At 31.9% G+C, this 24,999-nt stretch overlaps 1 protein-coding gene across 1 annotated transcript in view; it reads right to left on the reverse strand.

Annotated features, from left to right (window-relative positions):
• The window catches only part of LOC133186953 (inositol 1,4,5-trisphosphate receptor type 2-like), a 41,950-nt gene extending 24,312 nt beyond the window's left edge, over positions 1-17,638 (reverse strand). The window contains exons 1-21 of the mRNA XM_061322336.1: positions 17,556-17,638; positions 15,298-15,368; positions 13,357-13,481; positions 9,550-9,636; positions 9,222-9,299; positions 8,949-9,029; positions 8,178-8,281; positions 7,165-7,340; positions 6,737-6,844; positions 6,423-6,565; positions 5,892-5,970; positions 5,357-5,442; positions 4,855-4,980; positions 4,478-4,528; positions 4,316-4,396; positions 3,896-3,954; positions 3,527-3,656; positions 3,248-3,370; positions 2,932-3,037; positions 2,363-2,544; positions 1,960-2,092 (exon numbers count right to left, since the gene is read on the reverse strand). Coding sequence (XP_061178320.1) covers positions 1,960-2,092; positions 2,363-2,544; positions 2,932-3,037; positions 3,248-3,370; positions 3,527-3,656; positions 3,896-3,954; positions 4,316-4,396; positions 4,478-4,528; positions 4,855-4,980; positions 5,357-5,442; positions 5,892-5,970; positions 6,423-6,565; positions 6,737-6,844; positions 7,165-7,340; positions 8,178-8,281; positions 8,949-9,029; positions 9,222-9,299; positions 9,550-9,636; positions 13,357-13,481; positions 15,298-15,368; positions 17,556-17,638 — 2,212 coding nt within the window. The remainder of the gene's footprint in view (positions 1-1,959; positions 2,093-2,362; positions 2,545-2,931; positions 3,038-3,247; positions 3,371-3,526; positions 3,657-3,895; positions 3,955-4,315; positions 4,397-4,477; positions 4,529-4,854; positions 4,981-5,356; positions 5,443-5,891; positions 5,971-6,422; positions 6,566-6,736; positions 6,845-7,164; positions 7,341-8,177; positions 8,282-8,948; positions 9,030-9,221; positions 9,300-9,549; positions 9,637-13,356; positions 13,482-15,297; positions 15,369-17,555) is intronic.
• Positions 17,639-24,999: the final 7,361 nt, after the last annotated feature.

The raw sequence follows: 24,999 nt of genomic DNA on the forward strand, positions 1-24,999 counted from the left end.
AAAATATCAATAAAATGAAATGAATGACTATGAATTGAACAAGAGGCCCAAGGGCCTTAACGGTCACCTGAGTATAATACAACAATTTAGGGTATCCATAGAGTATGAAACGAACTGAAAGGTGAAGCTTTGTTGCTCAAAAGCAAGAAAAATAGGGTGATCAGGATCAACAAAATAATAGTAGTAATCTAGTAGTAGTAATCTAATAGTAATAATCTAGTATTCATTAACAGTTCATAAATAAGGTTCTAATCTGTTCCCCATTTATCACTCTCACCAGACAGTATAAAAACAAACTATCAGTGCTTCTGTACTCTTTTAATTCCTTGTTGACATTGTTGCATTGTTACATTGGCCTCTCTTGGTCTTTGATGAACATTTAGTAAGACAAGTTATTTTTGCCTCATTTTTATTTATCTATTACTTACAAGTCTACCTGATCATTAAAACTATGAAAGTACTTTTTGTATTATACAATAAAAATTCTTCAATAATTCTCTTATTCTATTAACCTTTCAAGTACATTATTTACAGTGATTAGTTATCACACGTAAATGGCAAAGGGGAATAACTAATCTCAGTAGAATACAAATTAATAGAGCTCTGGCCTGGACCAGAACACTTGACCAAATGGTCCTGATCATGTTCAAAAATCTGGTAAAAATACCCTTCCTTATTGAAACTTTTACTCTTCTTGCCTTTGATATGCCCAGGTGCAGAGAAGATTTTTAAAGCATTTTCACTATATAATAAATAGAGCCCCGCCCTAACATTAGAACCTCTGTTCCAGGGGTCATGAAATTCACAATTTTGGTAGAGTCACCCTTGCTTATCATAATCATGTATTTGTTTATATAATAACCAGGAGTAGAGAAGAAGATTTTCAAAGAAATAATGCACTTTCACTATATGATCTATATAGCCCCGCCCTACCACCAGAACCCCTTACCATGAGTTCATGGATTTCACAATTTTGGTAAAGTCACCCTTGCTTATCATAACTATGTATTTAATTTGTTTCAATAATACCCAGTTGTAGAGAAGAAGATCTTCAAAGAAATAATGCACTTTCACTAAATGATCTATATAGCCCCGCCCTAGCACCAGAACCCCTGACCCTGGGGTCATGAATTTCACAAATTTGGTAGAGTCACTCTTGCTTATCATAAGTATGTATTCAATTTGTTTCAATAATACCCAGGAGTAGAGAAGAAGATTTTCAAAGAAATAATGCACTTTCACTATATGATCTATATAGCCCCGCCCTAGCAACAGAACCCCTTACCCTTGGGTCATGAATTTCAAATTTTGGTAGAGTCACCCTTGTTATCATAACTAGGTATTCATTTTGTTTCAATAATACCCAGGAGTAGAGAAGAAGATTTTCAAAGAAATAATGCACTTTCACTATATAATCTATATAGCCCCGCCCTACCACCAGAACCCCTGACCCTGGGCCATGAATTTCACAATTTTGGTAGAGGGCTCAATGCTTATTACAATCATGCCAACAGTTTGACTGCTTGATGTCCAGGAGTAAAGAAGAAGATTTTAAAGATTGCATTAATTTTGATGGTTTTGGCCCCACCCCTCAGGCCCCAGGGGGGCAGGGGCCACGAATTTCACAATTTTTGTTCCCCTTCACCCATAGATGCTATATGCCAAAATTGGTTGAAATTGGTTTGCTGGTTCCAGAGAAGAAGCTGAAAATGTTCAAAAGTTTACGACCGACGAACGACGGACGACGCACGACGACGGACGAAAAGAGATAGCAATAGGTCACCTGGGTGACTCAGGTGACTTAATAAAGTAAATTTTTGACCAAAAAAAAAACTAGTTAACAATGAAAAAAATATAGTAATAACTTTTTTCATTAATTCTTGTTGGATATGATGAAGGTTTATTCGCTTAACTGTGCCTGCATCAAGAAAGAGCCTTAATATAATAGCTTCCACTTACTAATGATAAGGTCACAGTACTGCGATCTAAGTTTGTCTGGAAGACGTGTGTCACTCAAACATGTAAACGCCTCCTCCCAGGTCAGATAGTTCAACTCTTGGGTTATGACTTTGATTGAAAATTCATTCTGACCCTTAATAGGTAAGGTAAAATTCAGCTTTAAATTTTAGTAAGTACATAAATAGAATTACCATGTATTAAAAAAAACAGTAAGCCTTTTATAGTCCTTTTGCTTTGAAACCATTTTTTTTAATTTTTACGAATATTTTTATGATGTCCAAAGAATGACCGCCCCCAAAAAGATTTTAAAGCAGAATAATCAATTTATATTTAAATGACGTAAAAGAAATTGTTACTGTTTTAAAAAAGAAACTGTGGTTTTGGAGAAGAAATTCATATGTACGTGACAAAGATATCCAAACAGTTCTAGTTGATGCTCCAGGAAAAGGTAGGATTCGCTGGAGTTACTGTCAGCAAAGTTAGACAACTCAGTCCACGTTCTTCCTTGTGTTGTGGAAACATAAACCACGCCATTCTCTTTTCCTATCTTTTGTCCAAGGTCGGTGTAATAAACACAATTCTGTCAAGAAAAGAGGGTACTTTAATATCAATGATGAAATATAAGAAATAGTGGACAATTTGTCTTTTGCAAATAGACGCCGTTTGTGTAAGACAGAGAGAAACACAATATGCAAATCCAATCAACATGACGGGATTTTCACTGACACTCAGTTTTGCAGAGATTATCAAACCTTAATTTCACAATTTTAATTATATTTAAATTTAACCTTTTTTATAACTAATGAATGTCTAGAAAAAAACCTAACGAAACCGGGAAAATTCTAAATTTTCCATCAAATTTTCATATTGCTTATTTCTACACTTCACCAATTGCTTCTACCTTCTGAAGTTTATAGAGGAACAAAATATTTAGAAACAATCACCCTCTTTTCAAACAATTTTAACATACCTTGCTGCCTCTCATTAGCCACGCCTCAGTAATGTACTTTTGATTGACAGCAATAGACACGCCGTCACATACACAAAGTACACCAAGCAAGTCTAAATATCTGTGATTCTGGGAAAACAAACACATATAAATGATTTCTTATTGGCTGATAAATCGCATACATTTAACGCAAAACAATTTTCATTCACATTTTAATCTACATTGTAAGTTTTAGAAAACAAAAATCTACATCTAGAGATATACAGAGATGCATGATGTTTTTGAAAAGTTTTGGAATCCACTGCTGACAACAAGTCTCTAAAATCGAACACAACCAACCTTGTCTCTTTGTAAGAGGTCAACAAATTTGTCGATGTGATCCTTAGAAATTCTATCAACAATTTTTCTGTTGTCACGGATAAGTTCCATGACCATGTGGACAGCGTTCAAACCAATTTGACCCTGAAAAGATCCAACGATCATGTTCATATATGTATATATTTACCAACTTAAACTTCCTGAAATATTTTAAAAGTTTCATACTAAGCAGATAGATTAATGCACGTAGCTGAAAGAACAATACACGTAGCATAAAAAAAATCATTGACATTTACATACCTCTCTGAGTTCAAACTGCGACTGGAAGAAGTCGATGTATTTGGCGATGTAAAGTTCGTTCTTTCTGCTGTCTCCCATAAGATACACATACATTACACGATACGACTCAACGAACAGCTTTGTCATGTGACTAGAATAAAAGAATGTCGGTAATAAATATTAAAGTTATAAACATAGGGAGATAGATATCTACCATTTCAGAAACTCTGAAATGGAAAGTAATAGACTTCTGATGGATTTTTCAAGTAATGACTTGCTTTAACCCAGTCATGTTGTACAATTTTCAATGTAGCTTAAATATGATGACAGGATTAAATGAATGAGTAAACTGAAAACTTTCTGACTCTTGTGCACGAAAAAAAAACTTACATTTGATCAGCTGAGCCCCTAAATGGTATTTGCAAGAGCCTCACAAGCAGTTCTACAATCTAGAAAGTAAATCAATAAATAAAACTCATCAAATACATCTTATCTGATCTAAACATTGTTTTTTTGGACTATGATTTGAATTGAAATAAATAGGATAAAAGATGTCAATGAATATTATATTTAGTTTCGCTAACGTTTCCTTGAATTAAACACGTTTGAAATAATCTTGTGATTTTTTTATTAAAATGGATAGATGTAATTAGTCACACGACCAAATTTCATTTGATATACTAGTACTAGACCAATATTTCTAATATCAAGAGAGAAGTTATGACATAATTTCTTAATACTGTATTTTTAAAAGAAATGTTTGAATTTAAAAAAAAAAACAAACAAGTAAGATCATAAAAACACACTCACTCTTAGGTTTCTCAGTAACTTTTGTCTCCTCTTGATTGGATACCCGTTGACTACCATAAAGGCACTTAATTCTTGTAACGCCTAAAAAACATGTTTATGAAGTGAAAATTGTGTATATACAGGTTTCCACTGAATAGCTCTGATGAAAATAGATTTACTAACACATTCAGCATCATGGGCCATCTTTGCGTTTAGTTTTAGTCCTGCCTTTTTCTGAAAATGAATCAAAAGGCATCATAAAAGACTGTCAATCAACAAAATATATCAAATTTCATGTAATTTGATAAAGTGAGAGAAAAGTAGATTTTAGAACAAGAGTTAAACATAGCTTAATTAAAAACATGTCTACTCCAAAAAATGTAGATTTTAAGTGTACATGTATTTTAAGTGTATTTCAACAAAATTGATAATAATTTAAAATACATGTCTATGTGAATTTGTTTCAAGTAGTTTAATAGAATAAAATTTAGGATTCTTCTTTTGGTATATTTGTATATGAAAATATATATTCAGTATTTGCTTTTGTATATATTATTTACATCAACTATAAGTTTCTGTATAAATGGAACCATTCCAGCCATGTAGTTGAAGATGCTGACAAATTCCTCATCCACTTTCTGTATGGTGAAGGCGTCATCATATTGCATCTCTTCTATCGTATTAATCTAAGCAGGCAGATGAAAAAAATGTGAATCAATGGCACTGCATCTTTGGGGAAAAACTTGTATAATCAAAAGTTGGTTCTTGTTAAAGTTTTTCCACAAATGAAATAACATGAAAAACAATTTTCAAGCTTTTTCTTTTAAATGTTACATATGTGAAACAAAGTGATCTGAAGATGGTTATAATTCTAGAGAAAGTAGTTAATCCATTTTTTAAATATATTTAACCAAATCAAACATTGGATGGCATTGTTAATTGACATGAATTTGTATTGATAAAAACTTACATTTGAAATAAAGGTCTTATGAACGTCCTCATAATGAAATCGCACACAGAAAAAAAAATCATGCTCGTTTTTAATACTATCAATTGTCATACCTCTTTCAGTTCCGCTGTGCTCCACTTTAATGATGACATAGATTGTGTGTTATCATCTCCATCTTTCTGCTTTTTCTTGTATTCTTCTGTTTCATGTAACGTTAATGTATTTTTATTTCATAACAGACAATTTAATCGGTCATACTTTCATGTCTGATCGGTAAACTGTATTAATCAGTAGGCTTGTTTTATAGACTTAAAGTTAAGCTATATTTGTTTGTTTTTTTTAAATATCTATGGTTAATAATTGTCTTTGCTATCATTTATTTTCATATGTGCTTAAATGCAGGACGGTTCATCTTATTGTGATGAATTTGATAAATTATAAAAAATCAAATTCATGAATATATTCTTTGTACTCTTTAAGTCTTTGACAATATTAAAAAATCAAATACCTTTCTATATAGTGTTTCTTTATTGGTTTGATTTAAAACAGTTAATAAAAAAGTTTTGTACAAAGCATGATAAGACAACTGGCACATTACTTATAATAGCCTTTACTATCTTTTGCCAGCTATAGCTTTCTTTATCTCACCTGTTCCTCCGTGAAGCCAGCGTCCTGTTACCACGTGTTCGATTCGACAATAACTGTCTGGGGGTATGTCGTCATTTTCCTGTATAACAATAAAACAGGGGATATATATGGTCTCAAAAATTTCCTTTAAGACTGGAACATTTGCGTAAGACAGGCAAAAAAAGAATTTCTATTACATTTAAAGCCCAGAATAAAATGGCAAAACGAATAATACACGTCTCCTTATCAAGAGGAGGGATCCAATGTTTACGTTATCAAGCTTATAAAAAATACACTATTAGGTTCAAATTGTGTTAATTCTGAAATAATTAAGGAAAGAAAAAAGGTGAAGACAAGGAATCTAAACGTAAGTTGTCTCGAAAAATTTTTGCACTATTTCAGGTTTAATTAAAATTTATTCTATTTATCTGTTTTATTAATGACTTCGACAGATTAATTGAGATTTCAAGGCCCATCCCTTTCACTTTTCCATCTCTCCAAAAATTCTTCTTAACAACCACAAACATTCATGTAGTCAATTCTACATCGTACCCTTATGACAGGATGTAGCCTGAACACAGTAGTGGGATCTAGATGGTCACTGGTTAAGGTCACATGACCGTCCTTGACTGTCAAGTATTTTCTTGTGCACATATGAATGATTTTACACTGCTGTTCCCATTTCAAAACGCCTCCTACAAATATAATAACCGTTATATGTTTATATTTACATATTTACATGTATATCATAGAACCTAATTCTTTACCTTTTCATTGAAAAGAGAGAGATTTTACTTATATTATAAATACTGGAATAAGTTCATGCTACATTCGAGTGTTTTAAGGGTTTCTTTTATGTAACCTACCAGAAACAGGTCCTTCCTGTCGTTCTATCTGCCAATATGTGATTGCGGAGGAGCTTGGGAATAAGGTTTTAGGAATTGTCTGATCCATTGGTCTTAGCCTCATGTGAACTAATTAATGAAGTAGAAAGTGTTACTTCAGCCGAACTAGAGTGTGGATGAAATCTGTTCAGAAATGAGCTTTAATAACGATCGACAAGGTTGTACGTAAGTGGAACATTTATCTTCAAGAAAAATACAAGTTACAAGGTTCTATTATTTGATAGATTTTTGTTTAAATTTGGATGGAGTTTATTAAAATTGTATAATCGGGTGTCATAATTAAAGGAAGAGAAATTAATTCAGTTGGAAAACCAAAGTCTTATTGTATATCATGGATAATCGGTTTTCCTTTTATGATGGTGTCTCTACGTGTTTGTTTCATTGATTACCATCTTCTAAAAGTTCATCATCAAACAGCCCCGATGCCACTAAATAGGCCTCCATTTCCTTGTGGTAGAAGCGAATCAGATCCCCAAATTTTATTTTAGTGCTGTCCCCAGATGAAGGTTTATACTTCCGGCAGATCGTGAAGCCAGACTGCTGAACCGAAACATTTAGTTCATGACTGAAATGATATTTAAAGAGATTAACAGTATAAAACAGATATTACGATCACTAACTAGCAACCAATTTTACTTCCTTTAATTCTACATCAAATAATATTTATTGTTATTTTTTTTTATTTTGCTTATAGGCGTCTGTTATTTATTTATGGCTTCATTATTATGTATTTTTCGTACAATGCGTATGGTCAACAGGCTATTTTATCTGTGATAATATTCATTAAAACAAGTATGGAATTTGAAAGACAAAATGACTATATTGATAAATCAATCTCAAGCAGTATTATGAATACAATAATATACCATTATGGACCCTTTGATGGTGAATATGATTTGTTATTCACCAGAAAAAATAAAAAATTTGACCGAAGCAAAACCTCGATCAATATTGATATTTTTCTCGTGTATATCAAATTCTGGTGAATGCCAAACAATATTCATCATTTAAAGTGTCCATGATTGAAAAAGATTGCAGTTTATGAAGTAAATTGTAAAGCATATACATTTATACATAATAACAGTGCTTTACCGTGTGTTCTACTTTTGAGATATAGACAAAAGTCGATGGTTTGCATGAATTTATCGATGGGAGGGAATTTGAACAAATAATGGCGGCGTGATAAAAACGTAAAACAAATTATACTTTAACTTTTACATTTATGCTGCTTTTAAAAACTTTCGAACTCGATCTTGCCAGCCTCAGCACTTTGTTTTCATTTCTTGACTAAATTTGAAGTATCTGTCTTGTGTGAGAATAAAATAAACAGAGCCCTAAAACAATACCTCGGGGTTAAATGTTTCTGAACTAAACAATTCATAGAGGAAGATGGTACTTTTACCTTTTGCTATAGACGGACAACTGACCGAGGAAGGATTTGCTGACGTGTAGGTACGAGTCTGGAGACTTCACACTCTCCAGAACAACTTGATCATCAACTTGGACCTAAAGAATATGACACATATCACACAATAGGAAAACTCATATTGAAATGGCAATTTAAAAAAGTATACTTGAGACAATATTGTGAACTCCATTAATTTCGATACGAGAAAAATAGTGGTCGAATGTTTAACATTCTATTCCATCTAAATGGTCTTTGTTCTTCGGAATGAAGTCAAAAGAACCAATCTTGAAATAAATCTGTAACTCATTATCAGATAACTTCACAACAAATTTATTTTTATGCATTTAGCGGCAAATACTCCCTAAATTGCAAATTTTGTAGAACTTTAAGGATTCTGGATCATACTAAATACTAAGTTAGATAATATAATGAAGTTCAACTTCGTTGGAAACTCCAAGCGATATTTAAATCATCGAAATGAGCATTTAGCTCAATATTCGTACGCATATATATCAAATCAAAAGAAGTTTGTACATCTGTTGTATTCCGGAATGACAGAAGAACAGAATGAAGGACATGCATATTTGCAATATTATTTGTCTAGAGCACAGGGATGGAAATCATACAGTGCCGTTTGAAATTACTTAACTATTTCTCAATCTCAATGGCAATGTCCTAATTTTAATTTGTAATCTATATTTTTCTCGTATGAAAAAAATGCAGATAAGCATATGAATATTATGTCTAAAAAAAAAAAACCCTTACCACATCTCCTTCTGCTTTGACTTTATATCTCGGCATTAAACGGAACAGCGCATGCTTTGAATTCTCTTCCTTCAGTTCCACCTATGATAAAAAAAATATTTCAATTGGAATGCGTCATAATAATTCGTGATGACGTTAAATACGGCATTCATTTTCAACTTTCCACCAAAACGAAGTTCCTGTTTGGAGCCAATTTTATTATCATAGATAATGATATTCTCCTTTGATTGAAACTCTGAATCTGTATCTCTATTTACATGTAATAAGACATACCGCCATGTTGTTTGTTTCTGTGTCTGATGTTTTTGTTGTACTGACATGGATGTACTTATTCGTAAAGAGATGCCGTAGCTGGAAAACAAATGTAATTTTGAGTGATTAATTAAAATTCGTTGTTTTTACATAACATTACAAAATACAAATATAAATATATTTGTTAAAAATGCATATAAGTTTTTTTTGTTCAAAATTTACCTGATGTGCAGACTAATTTACCCATAAATTTCATTGACTCTCTATTCATGCTTTAAATACGTCAGTGCAGCATAATGAAAAACTCTTAATTGTGTATAGCATAACTTCTAGTTTTCTGATTATTTACCTGTATGATTTGGCCATAAAGAACCTTCTTTCCTTGTTGTCTCTTTTGTTCCAAAATGTTGTCGTCATTTTCAGCCTCAGCAGCGAGCTTTGAAAAATTCCATTACATTGTTTACTTTTTACTTTGAGGGGAAAATATATTCAACACATAAAGGGAAAATACATTCCTTTGATAATACACAGCATCAACAGTAAATAAAAAAAAATACAATACAAAGAATTATACATATGCTTAAGAAATAGCATTAAACACTTTGCTTTAAGAGGGCTGGATGATCATGGCCAATTTTTACTATTCAAAGCTCCTGAAAAGGACAGCACTGCATAAAAATATAGGAAAACGTTTTACATATGATATAGTTTTATCATATATGTGGTTTTCATTTACTAATTAATAATGTATGGATGTAAAATCCTATTTCACATTTTTAGGTAAATCTGTGAGATAATTTTGGACCAATGAGTCTCCTTAAAAATCATTTAGTTGATTCTTTAATTTCAATCCACGAACTACAATTGTGCAAATATGACATCATATTTGATATATATTATTTATTATTATTTGATGATATCACAAACTATTTGAGGAAGGGGAGAAGGCTATGTAAACATCTTGAAAACAAATATATTTTCAACAAAGCAGAAGAAAAACATTAAAAGTTTTTGGGTAAAATGTAAGTTGTATTTAATTAAATAAGAGTTAAACCTTATATCTTTTAAAGAAATACATCTGAATGAATATAAAGGATGTTTTATTTTGTCAAGTTTTTATATCAAAATTTTACAACATCGATTGGGTACACGTTTTTTATCTTCTTATAAATGTATGGCAATAATTATCTACATATATGAAAAAAAAAAACTTAATTTAATTTGATATGCATTATAAGAATCGTTAAGAATATAATGAATTAACCTTCAAATAAAATTGCAACACTTTATTGCAAATGGAAGTATGCATTTTGAAAGTACACGCCACTTTTTTTAAAAACCTTTACATTATTTGCACACATGATCCCTTTTTCTGTTAAAATATTTGTTTGAAAGAAAATCAGACATTCATTCTTTGTCAACTCAAAATTAAATTTGAATAAAAAAATATGTAATAAAAGATCAGGAAATATGCCCACCCTCAGTATTTGCTCGGTTACGCACCTCGCAAGCTCGGTCCGCTTTACTTTGCATACTCCAGGCGGGCATATTTCCCGATAAACAGTCAGTGAGCTATATGTATTATTTTAAAGAGTCGTCATCATACAATCACGCATCAAACAATGAGACATTATCCATTGGTTCTGATGGAATTCTGTTGTGGGCATCTGTTGAGTCGGTAAGGCTACATTTATTGCAATTAACACCCATCACTGACTTGGGTACTTAAATTTGTGCAAATTAGTAAAATCCAGAACAATAAATAGTACACAAATTGCCTTTATCATGAATTGTGTGGAGATAACGAACAGTATTCGAGCTCAAATGTTGATTAAACAGTACAAAATAAGAGCAGAGCAAAAACGGACCTCTGAGATATCACAGGTGAGATCATGATCAGGTGCCATGGAGGAGTGAGCATCCCCTCATCAAACTCTACTCAAAATTAAATTTGAATAAAAAAAAATCCTTCCTGAATTACGTATTCTTAAAATACTTAATAATAAAAATAAGCATTTTCTGTGTTTCCGAAAGAACACGAAAGAAAATTGATAATTTTTATTTTTAAACAGTATTTCAGTTCGCGTGTACAGACACTATTGTAGACAAAGATTTGTTCTGAATTCAAACATTCGATTTAAATCGGTTACTTTGATTTTTACCGTAATCAACTACAGACTGCATTTGGTCACAATACACTGCCCGGTATTAACATGCGTTTGATAACATGACCTTGGGTCATACTTAATGGCTTAAAGCATTTAATTTAAACTCAAAATATGCATAGCTCACGTGATGACCTCAATACTCTATACAATGATATTTAGGGATTACGGTTGATCTTGCTTTGATGGAAATTTGCCATTTAACTTTAATGCAATATTGTATTTGGATAACCAACCATATGCATTAACTTAAAGTGAAACCACTAAAAATAAGAGAGTATAAAATTCGTAGCATATCAAGAAATATTTTTTACAGAGGACAGACGTTTATACATATTTTTTTCAAACAAATATACATAACGGATTCTAATAAATATTTTAACAAGCCTCTTTCTTTACTCCTCACAAAAAATTAACAGCTAGCAGCGAAGAAGCTTCAGGAGAACTGTGCATTAAAATACTCAGTATTGGATAAGTGGTGTTCATCATTTGGATACTTAACAGTAAAAACTATAAGAAACGTTCAGAATTTTTTTTAACAAAATGAGTAACATCAAAACGTACGACTTTTCAAAATTATGGTCGCCCGCGTGGCACAGTGGTTAGAGCGTCTGCACTAGAGTCGCGGAGTAAGGAGCTGATCTTTACATCGCGGGTTTGAATTCACTGCGAGACGTGGAGACCGGTCCTTTGGATGAGACCGTATAAACCGAGGTCCCGTGTTGCAGTAGGTGTTGGCACGAAAAAGATCCTTCACTGCTCAATGGCCCTGAGTGCCGAGTATAGGTATAAATTTGCAGCCAACCACCGGCAAGTGGTGGCGTCCCCATATGAGTGAAAAATTCTCGAGAGGGACGTTAAACACAAACAAACAACTATTCCTCATGATAAAGTAAAGACCAGCTTTTTGACATCATAGACAACTGTTTTTTCAATAAAAATGGAATTCGTAATTTGCATAAGTTGTCATTGGTCATCTGCAAACTTTTCTTTGTTAAAGATACATGTGTACTCTGATTCTACAAACAAGTACTCCAAGGCTGTTATCAAAAAATGCTTGAGTTTCCTATTGATAATATCTATGTAATCTTTGAGGACCAGGTCTCTCAAAAATTTGCTGGAATCCCCATGAGTACTAACTGTACCCCTTTATAAGCAATATACACATTATTCCTGATGATGAAAATAGAAAACAACTGATAGGGCAGTTTGTTATAAGCTTCATATCCTTTTTTCATTAATGGAAGTTTCCTAGTTGCAGTTTTTCACACATATTTTTGTCACAGGATTAAAAAGGCTGTGCTTTTGAAACAACAATCTTTTATTAATCTTAATGAAAAAGGTGAAGATAACAAACAGTGATCTAAAAAAAAAAATCTTCAAACCATACAAATCTGGAAACAGGGCATAAAACACGAACTTAACATATTTTAGTTTCATAGCTGTCAGACTCATTATTAAAATTGTTCCATTTGAAACATTTCTCAACTTGAAATTAAATGGCAAATAAGCAGATGTTCTATTGCAGATTGTTTTCAATAGTATTACACGTTTAACTGTTGAATGCCTAGATTAACATTTTTGGTCGAAACATTTTATTTTGAAATCTCGTATCATGAAAATTTGAAAAATTGAAACTTTGTTATGATAACAAATATCTGAAAAGAACAAGGCATGATGACTCCTTCTTCTCTCTTAACAACTCTGTTTTGCTAACACTCAAAAGAATCTTAAAAACAGACATTTATGGTAATGCTTGTCTCAAAATTAGAGTTGATCTTAGTTCATGACGCTTACGAGAGTCCCAGAAAAATGAAAAAAAAAAAAAACCCATCACATTTCCTCAACTGTATGTTATTCACATCTGTACTTCGTTTATTTTGCAAAACTTATTCTAGCTTTTTCATTTTTCCCTTTTCTGTATGCCCATTTGACAATAATGTTGTAAAAGCAAATTCCAATTATTTTATGCAGATATACATGTATTATACCTTTGCCCTGGAGACTGTGTTTCTGAGGGATATATTTTCTGGATCTTCTGCTAATTTTGCCTGTAACTTTCTTAGTTGCTTGTTGAGTTTGTAGCGATTAGCAACCTCCAGATTGAATGAAATCACTGAAAAACAAAAGATATAAATAGATAATAATGAGGCAGTGCGTATCTTAGCAAATATTGTGAAGGCAGAAAACTCTTGCAGGGATGAACCATAAGGTCGAGTCTTTACTCTTTATAAGAAGATCTCCCAGAAAACAACCATTTTATTTGCTTAAATTTGTTTCTTTAATTTGGTAATAATTGGCGAAAGACGTCTTTTTCCCAGTTTAAACAACCTTATGATACGAACAAGACAAATTTATCTGACATAAAATAAGAAAATTAGCTCGTAAAATTTAGAAGTGTAGTGGTTCAAACTTGATTTTCATTCACAGAATACACAAAGATAACTACAAGGTTTTGAATGAGAAAACTTTTGAGATTTTCAAAAAACAATTTTGATATATTTTCATAAAATGTTAGATACGTTTATATTATAGAAAAAAGAGCGCAGGTTAGTTTTGAATTTTTATATGCAATTACATCTGATACAGCTGTAGTATACATAAAAAGTATATCAAAAACATGGATTAAGTGGAGGGAATACTCACTATTCATCAAAAGTACTTCAATGTATGTATTTCAATAAAAGCAGTCATGTCACTCTTGATATTAAGTGGCTATTCGCGAGTCATGCACGTCAAAAACAAGACTTGAAGCGACCTTGTTACAAGTATGAATCGCATGTTAAGTGGCTGAAGTGTCTAAATAAATTGCTAGATTTTTTATCGTTTGGTTACATCCTGTAAGTTTCTGGTTACATCCTGTAAGTTTCTGAGGAATTTTTCATTCTTTTTTTTACCAAATAACTAAGGCGACAATTTTTCAGTAAAAATGGTTTTATTTTTCACTATTACATGCACTGCTTTGGATAAAAAAGTTGCACATTAAAACTTTGAAAAAAAATAGTAACTTTTCAACGAAGTGACAGCGCTTATTAAACCTTATTTACCGAAGTTCTTTAATGGTAGATGAGCTTTTGTCTATATTTCCCACAGGGATATGCACCTAATATATAAAACTGCCTAAAAATAAAGAAAACTGAGCAATTCGGAAATAGAGAGAATTCTGACATCCCTGCGATCAAAACCAATTTTGAAGAATGACAAAGTAGTAGGTGTAAATCGTTAACTTTTGCATTATTCTGTGAGGGAAAAAATTGAGACATTCTTGGTTCTTTTCTACATCTTCCAACGTTCATTTATTTCAATAATTGGAGTAAATTTGCTTCCAATGTTTTTTTTAAACGAATTCAGGTTTCGTCCATACGTTCTTCACCCTCATTTAGCGCTTCAATTTCATGACATCTTCATTACAAATTCGACTTGGTCATGTATAATATTTTGCAGTAAATCTTGGGCCAGGGGGAAATGGTTTTTAACAGTTTATAATGCAATTTAGTGTCCAAACATGTTTTTTCAGAGTAACATACAGTAATTTATTTTCTTCATTACTCTGTTTCAAATATGATATTTAAACTCTGTCATACATATTTATGTTAGGGAATTAAAGGAAAGACTATAGGAAAACTTTGACTCGTCAACGTTAAAAAAATCATTCCTCAAGAGCAGACTTGAACAACTGAATAATTAAGATGTATGAATACATAATTTTCACTTTCTTATAATCTAGGATAAGCTAGCATTCTTTTTAACTAAGTTCTTTATAGCTATTCTTTTATTTACTTAGACTAATTATGCCAAATGATAATATGGAGTTTGATCTTGTGTATATGGTTCGACTCTCTCTCTCTCTCTCTCTCTCTCTCTCTCTGTGTGTGTGTGTGTGTGTATGTGAGGGTGTGGGTGTGTGTGTGTGTGTGTGTGTGTACACCTACCCTGTTGATCCTGTACGTCGGGTCGATGCCTGTCTTGTCGTGAGCCCACGGCAACTTCATTGTGTACTGAGCTACAGGAAAAATAAAACGAAAATATGAGTCAATTACTTTCAAGATTATATAAATGTATTTAAATAACCCCTCTTTCCGAAAAGGCTAAACCTTGAATTTTTCTAAGCTAACAAAATTCTGTGCTGAAGATAGCAGCTCAGAATTATTCTTCAGGAAATCCATCAATTGAATTTCTTGAACTTGGGGCGTTTAAAATAAGAAAACTAACAAGTGGACTTAAAATATATTTAATTTCCAAAAACTTATCTTTCAAAATTTTATTGAGTTCGGTTTAATCTGAAGAGTTACAAAATGGGTGACAAACAGTATTTCATTTTAAATATTACTGTATAATAATTTTCAAGTTGTAGTTCACTTAACATTGCCTTCATTTACTCATTTTTTCTTCATTAAAAAGAAGAAAAAAATAGCTTTGGCGATCCAATTAAATGCTCTTTAAATGAGTTTAATTCAAGGTCATTTAATTACCATATAAACCAGTACATTTAGGTTCTTTTTAATTCTTTTACATAAACATGAATTAAAGGTCCATTTAAAATCGCTAAATATTTTTTAAAATATCAAACAAAAAGCATTCTGATACCTTAAAAGTTTTGATAGCTCACCAAACACGTCAATAGTTACCTTCAGGGTATCGCATAAGTCTCAAAAGTTGAATATTGAGGAAAATATACGATCTTTTTAAACTTTATTAAGGTTTTGACGGTATACAAAACGCCTTTTTTTCATAAAAAAAATGATTATTTATTCTAAACGTTAATTTTCCTTTTTTTTTTCATCAACTACTAGAAGTAAATATTTAGTACTGCAATGAACTGAATTCTGAGATAAAAAGAATCAGACTGAATTACGTACTTCTGGAAATTGATGTATTCTTGGAAGTGGCAGAGGACAGTTTAATATTTGAATGCCAATCATGTGCCGCGGAGGGTTGGCGTTTAACTTGAGGTTAATAAAAAAAGATTATTTAGGACTGATTCTTGGGGACTCATCAATCCCACTTCCTGTACCCAAACTGTAGTTCAAACAATATGTCGGTATAGAAAGTAATCTCCATGTAAGAGTGAACCAAAAATGCAATCCCCCCCCCCCCCCCCGATTTTGGTTTGTTTTCTAAGATTTGTGCTGCACCTGGACAGCCCATCCCTGTCGCGTGTATGACGCCCAACATACTGGAAGGGGAGCGGGAATTCCGAGTGTTCAGAGGTATTTCAAAAGATATATAAAAATCACCTGGGTAAGATTATGATAAACTGTTTTTTTTACAGCATTGAAAATCACATGGTGTTTAGAAAAGAAGAAATTGTTACATGACGTACGTGTTCAGAATGAGATTAAAACTGGAGGGATTAAATAAATTTAAACGGGTAATGTTTCTGGCAATCATTTATAAGTTTACTATGACTTGTTTTACTTGAAACTGGGATTAAGCGTTCTCACACAATACTGGTATAATATCATATATTTAAAAAAAAGCTGGTTCCTCTGCTCCAAAAATGATTGCAGTTTAAGATATTTATTAACATTTATCCTAATTTAAGAATAAAAACTCATACATGAAAATTTTATATTTATGAAATAAATTTTCTGAAATTATTTCAGAAGGGGTTTTTTTCTCCCAAAGAGAACACGAACATGATTATTCCTATCAGGCAAACAGTGTATTATATCTATTTGCTTTGTAAATGGAATAGGTTCTCAAAGTTTGAAAAGGTTACACATTTATACGAACCCAAGATATACAGACTTTGCATACTTTAAAGCAAGTGACTGTACGTTAAGAAAGTTATTGTGTATGGAAAGAGTGTGTAGAGGAAGATTTAAAACGCTCTTAAATGTTAACTGGAATTTCTTCATAACCTCTAATTCAAACATTCAACAGTAAACACAGGAGAAGATTGTGTAAAGTTAAATGCCAGAACAAGAAGACATCGCGGCATTGAAGGACATAAGCAGAGATGTTTTGACAATCTTTATAAGGAATTGGTCGAACGGTACAAATTGTACACACCAAAGTTCTCTTGTAGAAATAGAAAGCTTTACATGTTACTTATATCATACAACTTTTTTCCGTATCATATCGTAAACAAACAAAAAAAGTCCGTTTTCTTGTTATTAATGTGGATAATTTATCTGAAAGTAAAAAAAGTATAATTACAGAAAACTAAAGGTTGTTTTAATCTCACCTGGACTGAGTGGAGAATATGAAACCAAAACTTTCCGCCGAGTACAAACACACCGTATCACCGACACTTAATGTGTCATCCATTTCTAAATAATCCGCTAGTAATCCAAAATTAACATCTTCACTGGTTAATTATCCAAAAGAAATTTACGTAAATTATCCGCATTTGAACAATGACCGGAAACTTTTTTAAAACTCTTCCGCTGAGCAGAGGGTTCGCTCAAAATCTGCAATTAATCCCGTGCGATCGATTTATGTTTTGGTTACATTAACAGCGGCGTGAAAATAACAGTGGTCTCAATCGTGAGGAAAGATTCGGGTGTATTAAAATTTAGACAACTTAATCCCATTGGTCAGGTCGATGTCATTACTGCAATTACAAAAGGTTTAAAAGGAATTCATTCATTTTACCAGCGTTATTTATTATTAAAGTAATGCTAAATTGAAAACCTTTTAAAGAAAAAATACTTTTAATTCGATTAAAGAAAGGGGGCTCTAAAAATGAATGTCCGATTTGAAGATCAATACATAGTCATGATAATCAAACGTTGTTTGGATGACTGCAATTCATTTTGTCTACTTAAAAGAAGGATACGTAGCACTGCTAATTTGATACAGACTCTGTAAACTAGTTTAAAGACTACAAATGGTCTGGGGATATATCATAAATGCAGTATCTAACAACAAAAATATTTGATTTTTTAAAATCTTAATAATGTATATTTTTGGTCATAAAAGCCCCCTCTCCCACTCCTGTGCTTCCTTTAAATCCGCCAGTGTCTTGGAAAGCGAGTCACGACTAGGAATATGGCTGGGAATTTCTATCTCATTTCTAGGGGATATAGCGACCTCCTCCTGCTATAATTCTGTTGAGTCTATTTAGCCAGCTATTAGAGGCTGTATTTTTATACATTCTGATGAGAAAATTAGTATCAATTAAAATTTTTAAGTTTTGGGACTTTAATCCGATGTATTCATTATTAAAAAAACACAAAAGAGAATAATATGAGTTTGTGAGCATATTTTTGAGATAAAAGGCTTTGAAAAAATGGCGGAAAACCAGACTTCCTAGATTTTTTTTCATAGACAATGAATAAAAACAAAATCTTTCTCTGAAAAACTGATCTGGAATTAGGCTTTTCTTCATAATATTTTAGAAGATTATCAAAACTTCAAAGAATCAAAATGTGATTGATAATTGGTGGTTAGTGGACAAAAAATATTATGCAAATTTAGGTATATAAAACCAGAGAAGTTCCGACAAAATGGCTGATACTCAGCAGAATCACCAGAATACACCCTCAAGGAATGCGTTTAATAGCTACCTGAGTTATGCCGTATACCCATATACCATACAATCTCAATTTTTGGAAAATCAATCCAGATTTTCATCGACTACCTCAATGATCACGATTGTTACATTTATTGATCCTGGAGAAGAGATAAGGGGTATAGGTTTTTTTTCTTTTTTTTTAAACAAGAACTTTAAAGCGGACAATACCTTTAGACTATTTCAAATTGCAACAGTGGCTAATAAAAGGGAAATAACCCAGTTTTTGATTTCACGGTGAACAAAATCAAATCACGTTTCAAATATCAACCAAAAAAATAATTAATTAATCAATTAATTAATTATTTAAAAAAAAAAAACCTAGTCCCTTTCTCTTGACTGTTTATCTAGATTGAGCTGACCATGACGAATCCATTGCACCAAAAGGAATAGAAGACCGGCAATCTACTTTTAGAAGAGCAATTGTACATACTGTCCAACGTTTTAACAAGTTTGTCAATGCATGCGCTTTTCAATTTTTGTCATGATTTAAGGTACTAGATCCAAATAATCTTTATATGTCTTATTAAGTTTAGTTTTAGTTTTGGGGAGGGAGTAAATTGCCCAAAAATTTAAACTGTTTCATGACATCAATAGTTACACAAAAAGTGCATATTGTACATGTTTTTATTTTATTGACAATTGAAAAATTGGAACTTCCTATGAATATTAAAAAGATATATAAATTATTTACAGTGTAATAAATACAAGTATTTGAAATTAAATTTGAATTATCATTCAACATATGTTTAGTTTTGAAAGGGTGTAATGCATGTTTATGAAAATGGTTGCAAAGTTTTTTATTTTATATTTGAAAACCTCCAAAAGTTATTGTAACACTCTTACAATAATGCATTACTTTGCTAAAGTAATGTTAATGTAATGCATTACTTTAAGAAATTAAAGTAATGCATGGTAATTTGATTATATATATATATCTGTTTGCATGATAAAACAATTTAACTACTTAATTAAATAAACTTTTTTTTTTTTTTTTTTTTTTTTTTTTTTTTTTTAGATCCGATGAAAATTAAACTGGATTCGTCAAACTTCCGCTACTATGTATATATATATGTGTGTAGTTGTGTGTTATATTTTTTCCGCATTTTGACCTGTGTATTTGTGATAAAGACAAGATCTGGAACTGCATGTAAGTAGACATTATTTAACTTTCTATCATGTATGAATTATAATTCTTCAAAATCATTAGGAACTTGCATAGGTCCAGCAACATTTAGCGTGCCCTATCAAATTTTATTTTTTTTTTATTATTATTATTAGATTTCCTGCATAGTTTGTTGATTATTTGATGGTTAGAAAAACGACGTCAATAATGCCTAAAAATTAAAAAAAAATTGTCTCAAGTCTTTTTTTTTTTTGGTCGTCAAATGTACTCTTGAACATCATTTAGCCAGAAAAGCATAGTCTACCTGTATGTATGTATGTATCCTTCCTTAGTTACACTGTATCAGTTGCTATTTTAACATGTATGGCATGGTAGTTTCGATGTCCCGAATAAAGTACGCGTTGAGGTTCGGTGAGGAGTATCTATTATAACGGACGTTCCATCATGCAGATTCACCCTATGCATGCACAATTTTGGGTCATACTTGCATCATGCTTTTCAATTCTCCTTTGCTTGGACATTTAACGTTGGAATATGAATTCAGTGGTAAGCATTTTGTCAAAACTTTTATTGCATATTTTACTGTAGAAAAAACTAAAAATATCCTATTTTAAAACACAGTGGATAATTTCGAAAGCAAATTTAATGAAAATAAATTAAAGGTTTCAAAAAGATAAAAAAAAAAAAAAAAAATTGCCCAGTTACGTTTTTTACCATTTTGTTAAATATTGAATAAAAAATGTTGAAGATTCCAAAACATTAAATTCTCCAGTTATTTCGTGAGATGCGTAGTGAATAGGCACCTGCATCGATTTTGAAAAGGGGGGGGGGGACAACTTACCTTAAAAAATGTTTGATAAACGGAAAAAATAGAATTGTCTAAAATTCCATCCAGTGGGCGGAGAGTATATGTGTGGGGATGGGTGGGTGTGTAGTTAGTTCCATCTTAATTTTAGATACATTTGCATTGGAGAATTTAACTATACAAGTACTTTATGAAAAGTTCTTGTGAGGGCGCGGGGGGGGGGGGGGATAACCGACTTTTTAATGAATATATATTTAACTGGTAATAAGAATTTAATTTCGGATACAAAGTCTGTATATAAATGGCGTCTAAAACATCACATCAGGGTATTGAATTTCAAATCGGTATAAATAACACGCTACATTTCTGAAAAAGCTGAGGAAATCAGGAATCTGCATCCATGTTTCCTGCAAAGTCAAATGTACATCTCTCTTCATTTCAAATTCGATATACATTAGGGCATATCGATTTCTTTTTTTCTTCTTTTTTTTGGGAGGGGGGGTGGGTGGGTGGGTGGATGTTTTGATAGACAAGCAAAAAGAAGACAATTTAAAGCTGAAAAATCTTTAAATTTCAAGTAGTAATTATTGTAATAAAATAAGAAATAAAGTAAAGAAAAGTTCAATATCAAAAGAAAATAAGAGAGAAAAAAGAAAATACATTCTCGATGTAAGGTCCGATTCCGAAGAAACTGACTGAAACTTTAGTGTTATCCAAATGTTCCGCATTTGTTCCTGTTATAAATGTCGCAGAAGTATGCAGTTTATTTGATAAGAATAATATTAAATGCCGTTGCATTAATTCAAATACAAAGGTGATTTATAAATTCTACATTTTGAAATGTTCCTCTTATTTAAAGTCCGAAGTCTGAAGTCCGTTGTCCACTGTACGCTATTCCGCAAATGTCCATTACAAGGCGAAAGTTAATTTTCGTAGCATAAAAACTAGAGAAAGAGGCAGGGCGGACCTTAAAACGCAGTATAATTAAAGGTCCGTCCTCTGTATTTCTTTTTTTTTTTTTTTTTTTTTTTGTTATTATAATCTTTTTTTATTAAATGTATATTCATTTGTATAATATTATATAATATACACAGACAGTTCCAAGATAATATGACAATACACTTAATCAAACGATAAATAATATCAATCTAAAATGATACGTTAATTAACATTGTTTAGTACACAGGGCGTATTACTCTTCCATCACATCAATTCAACTGTTTATACTACTATATTCAATAAGGAATAAATTATTTATAATGCCACCAACATCTGTATAAACTATATATGTATATATGCACAATACACAGTAATAGATACATAAACCTCAGAAAATGAAGAAACATTTGGAAAAAAGGAGATTTTATGCACATGTAATTGATTGTTTAAAAAAATTTTTTTTATAACAATAGTAATATCACATACACATATTCAAACATGACCCTTGTTACAGTGGGAATTTCTAATTAAAAAAAAAGAAAATGAGTCCATCATTCCCGCTGTAACTAGTATCGAGGGCCAGGTCACCCTCCAATACGGGTCTTTTTTTATGTTATAATGCTCAACAAAAACAATACTTTAGAAAAAAAGAGGAAGAAAAACAAAAAGCAAAACAAATTTTCTGAATATATGTATAATTTTTTCACATTACATTTTACTGGGAAAAACAATGAACTTAACATTCATACTAAAATTATTTTAATCATAAAGTTTCCAATTACTATTGTGTGTGAAAAAAAATGACACAAGCAAATTAAAGTAACCTAAACAGTAACTAGTGTAGTAAGTGTGTCTGCAGATATTGACTTTTACTACTATTATAGTAGTATTATACTACTACCTCTGTATTTCAGATATCTTACTTTTACAAGTCGAAAATTTTGAACAGGGTTTATTTTCGTAGCATGAAAACTAGAGAAAGAGGCAGGGCGGACCTTAAAACGCAATATAATAAAAGGTCCGCCCTCTGTATTTCAGATATCTTACTATTACAAGGCGAAAGTTAATTTTCGTAGCATAAAAACTAGAGAAAGAGGCAGGGCGGACCTTAAAACACAGTATAATAAAAGGTCCGCCCTCTGTATTTCAGATATCTTACTTTTACAAGGCGAAAGTTTATTTTCGTAGCATAAAAATTAGAGAAAGAGGCAGGGCGGACCTTAAAACGCAGTATATTAAAAGGTCCGCCCTCTGTATTTCAGATATCTTACTTTTACAAGTCGAAAATTTTGAACAGGGTTTATTTTCGTAGCATAAAATCTAGAGAGAGAGGCAGGGCGGACCTTAAAACGCAGTATAATAAAAGGTCCGCCCTCTGTTTTTCAGATATCTTACTATCAGGGCGAAAGTTTATTTTTGTAGCATAAAAACTAGAGAAAGAGGCAGGGCGGACCTTAAAACGCAGTATAATAAAAGGTCCGCCCTCTGTTTTTCAGATATCTTACTATTACAAGGCGAAAATTTTGAACAGGGTTTATTTTCGTAGCATAAAAATTAGAGAAAGAGGCAGGGCGGACCTTAAAACGCAGTATACATGTAATTAAAGGTCTGCCCTCCGTATTTCAGATATCTTACTATTACAAGTCGAAAATTTTGAACAGGGTTTATTTTCGTAGCATAAAAACTAGAGAAAGAGGCAGGGCGGACCTTAAAACGCAGTATAATAAAAGGTCCGCCCTCTATACATGTATTTCAGAAATCTTACTATTAGAAAGCAAAAATTTTGGACAGGGTTTATTTTCGAGAAAAGGAGAACATTCTGTACTGAAGCGTATTTCCGATGGTGGATAATTAAGCCGGGGTTGTTTCTTACAAGCTCACTGCATGTCATTTCCGGAATTTTGCATTGCATTTCCGACATTTTTTGTTTTCATTTTTCACATTTTTTTTTTATTTCCGACATTCATTTTTTTTTTACGTTTCCGGAATTTTTAAGGCCCCTTTCTGACAATTTAATGTTAACCAAGCAGGTGGAAATAGAATTTTAACAGGATATAAATATTTAATATAACATTTATGTCAAATCCCATTTTTCCGATTAAAAACATTACAATACATGCAACACTAAGTCTAGTAAAAAAAACAAATTCTGGTTATAAAATGCAATAAATAATTTCAATAATAAAACATGCAGCAATTTTTGATTACCAAATTCTAATGCCCACTGAATTATCAAATTCTAATGCCCACTGAATTATATGTGTTTTAAAGCACCGAAAAACAGAATCCCCTCAACTACGATTACATTATTCCCTCAAACATAGTTTCTGTATGTCATAAATTCTATCTTTAAGTAACCTTTCTGATCTCAAATTCAATCTGATTATCTTGATTTGAAAAGATGAACAAAAATTAAAAACACATGTGTCCGAGGACAAAATCATCATAAGATTCTTTTAAATAGAAGCAGAACTTATTATGTGGAAATCAATTAATTATTCTTGATTTATTCTTTAATTATTTTTTATAAGGGAAATTTCAATTCTGTTTTCATTGCCAGAGAAGTACTTTATGATAAATGTCAGAGATGAAAATTTTAAAATGTCAGAAATGAGAACTACAAAATATAGGAAATGAAATGAACAATATTTTAAAAAATTCCGGAAATAAAATCCTATGCTAGGCTCATTTTCCAAAAGGGGGAGGGGTCTCTAAACCCAAGTTCATTTTTCCGGGAAAAAATATTAATGAGGGAGGAAAGTCTACAACACTGGTACTTTTAAAACTATTTGACATGTATCAACATAATTTTACTATACCATACCCACCAAAAACACAACAAGACCAGTCTGTTTTATAGAGGTTATTTTTCCCTTTGGAACCCCATAGCAGTTGACTGAATGGCGCGGTAAATCTTAGCAAGCTTTCGATTCCGCATTGACTTTTCAGGCATAATATTAAGATTATTTATCTTTGCAAGCAATGTAGTCTTTTGTATTACCTGTAATATAAGTACAGGGTTGTCCCTAAGCTAGACCCGGGGACCGGGGAATTTCCCCGCCTATAATGACTAGTCTAGTATACTAGTCTAGTATCCCCTTCAATCCCTTGTTAGGGAAGGAATCTCAGACCCTTCTACCTTCTCAATGTCCCCTCCTATTTCAATTCTTAGGGACAACACTGTAAGTATTTGTTTTCCTTTCAGCCAAAAGTTTCATAACAATGTCAAGCGTACAGGAGGAGAT

The sequence above is a fragment of the Saccostrea echinata genome, unplaced genomic scaffold, assembly GCF_033153115.1.
Source record: "Saccostrea echinata isolate AGI-Se365-2 ecotype Australia unplaced genomic scaffold, CSIRO_AGI_Sech_v1 ptg000014l, whole genome shotgun sequence".
NCBI lineage: Eukaryota > Metazoa > Mollusca > Bivalvia > Ostreida > Ostreidae > Saccostrea > Saccostrea echinata.